General features: G+C 44.3%; 1 protein-coding gene across 1 annotated transcript in view; it reads left to right on the top strand.

Moving 5' to 3' along the window:
- Positions 1-1674: 1674 nt before the first annotated feature.
- The window catches only part of LOC139645484 (thrombospondin-3a-like), an 8212-nt gene continuing 2648 nt past the window's right edge, over positions 1675-7238 (top strand). Inside the window, 7 exon segments of the mRNA XM_071521202.1 lie at positions 1675-1679; positions 2278-2321; positions 2324-2458; positions 3075-3253; positions 3743-3791; positions 4017-4213; positions 4727-4899. Coding sequence (XP_071377303.1) covers positions 1675-1679; positions 2278-2321; positions 2324-2458; positions 3075-3253; positions 3743-3791; positions 4017-4213; positions 4727-4899 — 782 coding nt within the window.

Here is a 7238-nt window from a genome sequence, read left to right as displayed (position 1 = left end):
TGAGTTGCAGCACAGGCAGAGAAAACTCTTGTAAAAGCTGTCAGCAGTAAGTTTTACAAGCCTGTAGCGGGTTGCAGAGTGTGCGTGTGTGCCCCACCTATCGGGGTGTGTCTCATTAAATGGTAAAAATGTGTCAAAGATGCCCATTGATAGGGTCTGGGTTTACGAATTTAACAACCTATATTGCTGAGATTGTAGGAATAACCCCACTCAGTGGAAAAGTCATTGACATTACATACCCAGATTGGCCAGACTGCAGGGAACAAAGCCCAGATTGTTTTTACCCTTTAAACACCCTTTTAGTCTTTGTTTTTACCCAGATGGACTTTTATGCGTATGTGGATACAGTGTGTTATCTGTGTGTGTGTGTTTGCACTGCATGTGTGTGTATGAGAGGTTGCCTGCTTGTTGCATGGGCACATAAGCTCCTGAATTGTTCCATGGTGTGTTTGAAAGAGGTCTCTCTCGCTCTCTCCCTGTCTCTCTCTCTTTCTCTCTCTCTCCCTTCTGTTCGGTGCGGTCGCCCCGCCTGAGCAGAAGGGGATGATGGGCTGTAATGAAATTAGGCCCGTGTTAAATCGTAGCGCCTTTCCCTTCCCTTCTCTGACCCTTTAATTAGGCGGAGGACCGCTCTGCCCCGCTGCTCCTTGGCTACTCTGCTGATGATGGGAGTGAATGAGAGAGAGGAAGAGAAGCAGAGAGACAGAAGGAGAGAAAGAAGAGGTGTAGGCAGAGAGGCAGAGATCATCACTGGTGTAGTGGCAAATAAAAAGGTGGATAAACTATAACTTTCATCATCCTAAGGCAAACATCCACCAATACAAACAATAGACACCTTTACACATGTATCTCATATCTGGATTGTGTGTATCTGATGTAGCTGGATGGAGTCATTAAAATGCCTCTCCGGTATACAAATTGAAATCAGTTTGTTTTTCCTTCACCAAAACACACATTGTCATGCACATCACTTCCTCGCAATATTTGAAACTGACAGTAAACGCCTCGTCTCGCTTGTTCCCCGTCCATGAGAATCCTGACAATCCATTTTTGACAAGGATGTGACTATCTGAGCTGCCTGCCACCCTGTTATTTGTGGGGGGGTTTTCTGGTTGGATCCTCACATGAAAGTTTATTTGCATTTATGTAGCTTCTATATTTGGATTGGAGATGCATTGCATTTACACTTTGTTTTCAACGTATCCAAATGCGTCTCTCACCACCTCCGCAGGTGGTTTGGATGATTGCATCGACAATGCATTTACACCTAGATGGCACTATGCAATTACACATCGATCACCCAGGATACAGCTTAATGCCAGGTGTCAAGGGGGTCGTTTATCAATTATACTTTCAGAAAAGCATTCATTTATGCTTTTCCCCTTTAAAAGACTTATCTGCATCTAATTTACATCAGTTTCATACTGCGTCATATGATGTGTACTAGGAATTGATAAGAAAAGATTTAAGTCAGCCTAAAAATGTGGGTATACCCTCCATTGCTTTCCTGGAGATCACCTAACATGATCTGAACCTATCGGCAAGGTGCAGAAAAGTTGTGAAGGAGAGAGAAAGAAAGGATGGGAAGAAGAGAACGAGGGGGAAAATGAGGTTGGCAAAAGCTGAGAATGAAGAGAGGAGGGGGAGAGAGAGAGAGAGCGTCTGTGGAGAAAGATGGGGTGAGTTGGGGTGAATGAAAGACACACACACACACACACACACACACACACACACACACACACACGTATGCAGTGTTACTTCCCTTCTCATCTCATAACTCGCCTTCATGACGTTCCACTGTGTGAATAAATTGCTGTTGCTGTGTGAAAACCTGTTTTCTTACAGATATCTCTCTTTCATGCAGTGCTCATAACTCCAATTTGGGTGTTTTTCATGTTTTCACATCAGTTGAAGGATTATTTCTTGTTCTTCTTAGTTTCTTAGAAAAGTTGATATTTTGGAGATACAAGGTTTTCACCCAACAGCGATTACGTGCTGCTGTTTTATCCATGAAATTTCCCATTGATGGTCTAGAATAATAGAAAACCATCAACTGTCTTTCTTGACAAATAAATCTTTAATTCAGTTTGTTTACACATTAAATTAGATTAAATAAACAGAAACAAACAAGTTCAATTGAAACAAGCACAAATCATCTTTGAAACCAGCTTAAAACCTGACTCCTGTATGTGTATGTGTGTGTGTGTGTGTGTGTGTGTGTGTGTGTGTGTGTGTGTGTGTGTGTGTGTGTGTGTGTGTGTGTGTGTGTGTGTCCAGGGACGGTGACGGTCACCAGGACAGCAGGGACAACTGTCCAGACATTCCAACAGTTCTCAGTTGGACTCGGACAACGACGGCCTCGGCGACGACTGCGACCATGACGACGACAACGACGGGGTCCATGACGACATCGACAACTGCCGACTCATCACCAACCCCAACCAGAAAGACTCAGACGGTAACGCTCACCCCTGTCCGTCACCAACCAGAAAGACTCAGACGGTAACGCTCACCCTGTTTAAAGCCCCATTTAGACAGGATCAGAATAGCAGGGTAAAGAGTGCAATAAACTCTTAGCAATGCTCCTCTGTTATTTTACTCTTTGCTTTGGATGTTTTTTAGCCAGTGACAAATTACAGATGGAGGGGATTAGTTTGGCTGATGGATACAAACGTCACTGCGCACAAAGCCTGCTAGTTGTTAGATAGACCAAAGGTAGACACTGAGTCATTTCCACTGTGATTCTGTATATTCAGTCCTGGTTAGACTACAACACCACATCATCATTCAGATCATCATTCACTGTCTGTACCAAGGACTTTCCCAACTATCCTTTTAAAAGTACCATCATTTGTTTTTACTGTCATTCAATGTGTTGCTTGCCTAACTTAGGTTTATCATTTGTGATGATTAATCAGCATCAAGTTCAGTCACATTCATTTCAAAAGCATTTTTAATAAAAACCAGTTGGAAAGTTGTAAGACATTTGAAAACTTTAGTGAACAAACACATACCAAGATTTAAAATATGAGGTTGTTGTTACACCTAACTGTCTGTCTGTCTGTCTGTTTCAGCTAATGGTGTTGGCGACGTGTGTGAGAACGACTTCGACAACGACGCAGTGATGGATTTGATTGACGTGTGTCCAGAGAGCGCTGAGGTCACCCTGACGGACTTCCGGGCCTATCAGACGGTCATCCTGGACCCTGAGGGCGAAGCCCAGATCGACCCCAACTGGGTGGTGCTCAATCAGGTGACCTTTGACCCTTCCTGTCTAACTCGGGTACTGAGTAGCACTGCGACAGACTTCCTTCACAGGTCTGGAAAGTCTGGACAAGACTGGAAAATAAATTTGATCATGTCCAGGTAGCAATTGTACAGTATATACTTTGTATGGTTCCCAATGTCAGGTACAGGGACCTATAAGGGTCCTTGAGGGAGTTCCAGGGGGGTTATACTAAATTGTGGAAAAAGATTAATTTCACTGCTCACTGACTACTAATTTCACTGACTATTGGTCAGCAAAAGAGAGAATGTACGAGGATGTCTGTTATGAACCGGTTTCACTCTGCATGTGATTTCTAACAATGAAAATCTTAATGAAAATCCGGGGTCCTTGGGACAAAATGTGATCCGATGGTGGTCCTTGGTCTAATGCATATCTTCATTTGAAAAGGTTTGGGAGCTTGTGGTTCATGACACACAAACACAAGCCCAATTAAAAAATGTATCTTGTCTCCAGGGCATGGAGATAGTCCAGACGATGAACAGTGATCCTGGTTTAGCTGTAGGTAGGTACACTTTTTACCTTTATTTACCCAAACTCTACTTTTTCAGTACTGCCCTGCTTCATACAGTTCAACACAGCCCCCCCACCCCCTCCTCCCACACCTCCTCACACATACACAACTCAACATGCCATTGAACACTGAACAAGAATTTATGATCCGTGAGAAGTTTGGAATTTTGAAATGGAAAACACGCAGTCGCAGTGTAAAACCTGTCTGTCCCTCCAGGCTACACGGCGTTTAACGGCGTGGACTTTGAGGGAACGTTCCACGTCAACACGGTGACCGACGACGACTACGCCGGCTTCATCTTCGGCTACCAGGACTCCTCCAGCTTCTATGTGGTGATGTGGAAACAGACTGAACAGACCTACTGGCAGTCCATCCCCTTCAGAGCCATGGCCCTGCCTGCCCTGCAGCTGAAGGTCGGTTAGTTAGTTAGTTAGTTAGTTAGATAATGGGTCCATGTGATCCATCTAAATAGATTGCATAAGTGGGTTGATCTTTCTGGCATGGTTTTAAATCGGTTCAGGTCCTGCCTAATAAATTGTGACTTTCTTTGGGTGAGCACTCATTACAGAGAGTTGGTATTACATGTGGTGTGCCTCAAGGCTCGATTTTAGGCCCAATCCTTTTTAGCTTCTATATGCTCCCACTATGGGCCGTCATTCACACACATGGCATCAGTGTCCACTGCTATGCAGATGATACGCAGCTATATATCTCAGTCATGCCAGAAGTCACTGACAGAGAACATTAAATGTCATTTGTTTGCATGAAATGTGCTATATAAATAAAGGTTGATTGATTGATAGTTTGTCCATCCGTCTCTTCAGAGCCATGGTCCTGCCCACCCTGCAGCCGAAGCTTGGTCAGCTGTTAGTTAATTAATTAGTTAATTAGTCACTTAGTCACCTTCTCCTCCCTCCCTCCTCCAGGCGGTGAAGTCCCGGACGGGGCCGGGGGAGTTCCTGAGGAACGCCCTGTGGCACACCGGCGATACCCCCGGGGAGGTGAAGCTCCTCTGGCAGGACCCTCGCAACGTGGGCTGGAAGGACAAAACCTCCTACCGCTGGCACCTCAGCCACCGGCCGCAGGTGGGCTACATCAGGTAAGACCCCCAAATCCAGACCCCCAGGTGGCCTACATCAGGTAAGACCCCCAAATCCAGACCCCCAGGTGGGCTACATCAGTTAAGACCCCCAAATCCAGACCCCCAGGTGGGCTACATCAGTTAAGACCCCCAAATCCAGACCCCCAGGTGGGCTACATCAGGTAAGACCCCCAAATCCAGACCCCTGAAGAGGGCGGTGTGTCCAGACATTTGGAACAATCTGGTTCACATTGGAATTTGAGCTGTAAAGTTTTATTTGACCTACAGGCCGTTTCCTGTATAAAGAACTGAACACTGCTGACTGGCGGGGTTATGACCTCTGACCTTAACACAAAGTCACGTTCAGAAAATGGGAACCTGAACAATACTGCTACTCCTTCTATTACTGTTACTACTACTACTATTTGCTGTCACTACCATTACTACTTCTACTAATACTACCACTTTTACTACTACTGTTACTACTACTGCTGCTACGACCAATACTACTGCTACTACTAAGACTATTGATGATAATAATACTATGAACAATAATGAGATAGATAACATTATTAATAATATTAGAAAACTTTATTTGTACATAAGTAAGAGCAGTGTTACAGGGCCATACAGTAGACTATACGTATCACTCTACCATAGTACTGATACTGTACCACAGTAGGCCCAGTATGGGTACTGTAGTACTGATGGGTACTGTAGTACTGGTAGGCGTAGTATGGGTACAACGCAGTACTAACACTCTGCTGTTCTGCCCAGGCAGGCTGAGGCTGAGGCTGTTGGTTGGACGAATGGCTGTCTGGCTGTTTTCATGTATTTTCTTTCTTTTTACTGCATACTTTCCCCTCCGAAACTTCTTTGTGGCTTCAGGGCCCCCCGGTACTCTATTGTACCCGTCACCATGGCAACCAAATCCTTGGCAAGAATCCGCCTCGGCAACCGTTGATATGTAGATCAGAGAGGGAGAGAGGGAGGGAGAGAGAGCGAGAGAGAGAGAGAGAGAGAGAGAGAGGAAAAAAGGGGGGGGGGGGGGGGGGGATGGGGTAAGGCAGAATGATAGGAGGGTAGGGAGAGAGAGAGAGAAACAGTTATATGTTATTAGATACACTGATGACTATTTACTATTGTAAAGTATATGTTTGCAAACTAATAATTAATAGTTAATATAGATGTAGGTGATTGTGTACTATAGTGTAGTGTCTGTTTTCACACCAAATAATGAATCATCTCAATACGGTTTGAATGTATAAGCTGTTGGTTGTTTGTTTTGACATTTTGTAAACAGTTTTGTTGTTTCTGCTGAGCGAGGGAGAGGTAGAAAGAGAGATTGAGAGAGATGAGAGAAAGACATATATAAAGAAAGAGAGAGAGAGAGAGAGAGAGAGAGAGAGAGTATGTGGAACAATACAGAGAGGTTCTGAGTACTAATTAGATTGTTATTACCAACACTGTAGATAGTAAACACTGTTAGAGATGCACTAATACACTGTAATGTAGCACTACTAAGATCGGTAATGTACTAATATAAAAACGTCAGCTAAATGCTGAAGATGTAAAATATAAATATAAATATAATCGTCAGTGTGAAGTCAGCAGGTGTCTGCCGGGTCAGCATCAGTGACAGCTGCCACACACAAAACCTCATACTGCTTTTCATTTTTAGGCAGAAATCTCCAAACTTTCTCCCTCTTATTGTTTGAAGCAGCACCGGATTTCAAACATTTCTCTGCGTCTCCAGACTCCAGACACATTTTTCAGTCCATTAGGAGGAGAAAGAAAGGAGAGTGAAGGAGGAGGAGAGGCAGAGAGAGAGAGGAAAGGGGAGGGAGGGCTTTGTAGAAACTCTATTCAGAGAGCTGTAGAGAGACAGCTGCTTTGTATTCTGACATAGAGAGAGAGAGAGAGGGAGAGAGATGGAGAGAGAGAGGGGAAGAGAGGGAGAGAGAGAGGGAGAGTGTATTAGGAGTGAAGGGGAGCAGAGCGCCTCCCTGTACAGAGGTTGGGACAGAGACAGAGGTCGCTCTCCTCCTCCTCCTCCTCCCCTCATTCCTCTTTCTTTCTCTCTCTCTCTCTCTCTCTCTCTATTACTTTCCCACCTCTCTCTTTCCTGTCTCCACTCACCCTGCCCTCTCTCGCCCGCTGCATTATTCCAAAGCAGCAACAGCAGTTCGTCCATTTTAAAGCTGCTGTTTTGTTTTGTTTTTTTACAAATGACAAACAAAATGGTTGCTGGCATGAAAACAGACCTGGCTTTGGAATATTCCCTGAGTCTGAATTTATTTTAAGAGTTAATTTGTAAAAAGAGAAGAAGTACATAAAGAAGTAGAGTGAGTAATAGT

The sequence above is a fragment of the Centroberyx affinis genome, unplaced genomic scaffold (assembly GCF_046629955.1).
Source record: "Centroberyx affinis isolate AG114_WGS23_722 - 3 ecotype Tasmania unplaced genomic scaffold, CSIRO-AGI_Caff_v1 ptg000872l_1, whole genome shotgun sequence".
Classification (NCBI taxonomy): domain Eukaryota; kingdom Metazoa; phylum Chordata; class Actinopteri; order Beryciformes; family Berycidae; genus Centroberyx; species Centroberyx affinis.
This window is presented reverse-complemented; position numbering and strand designations above follow the sequence as displayed.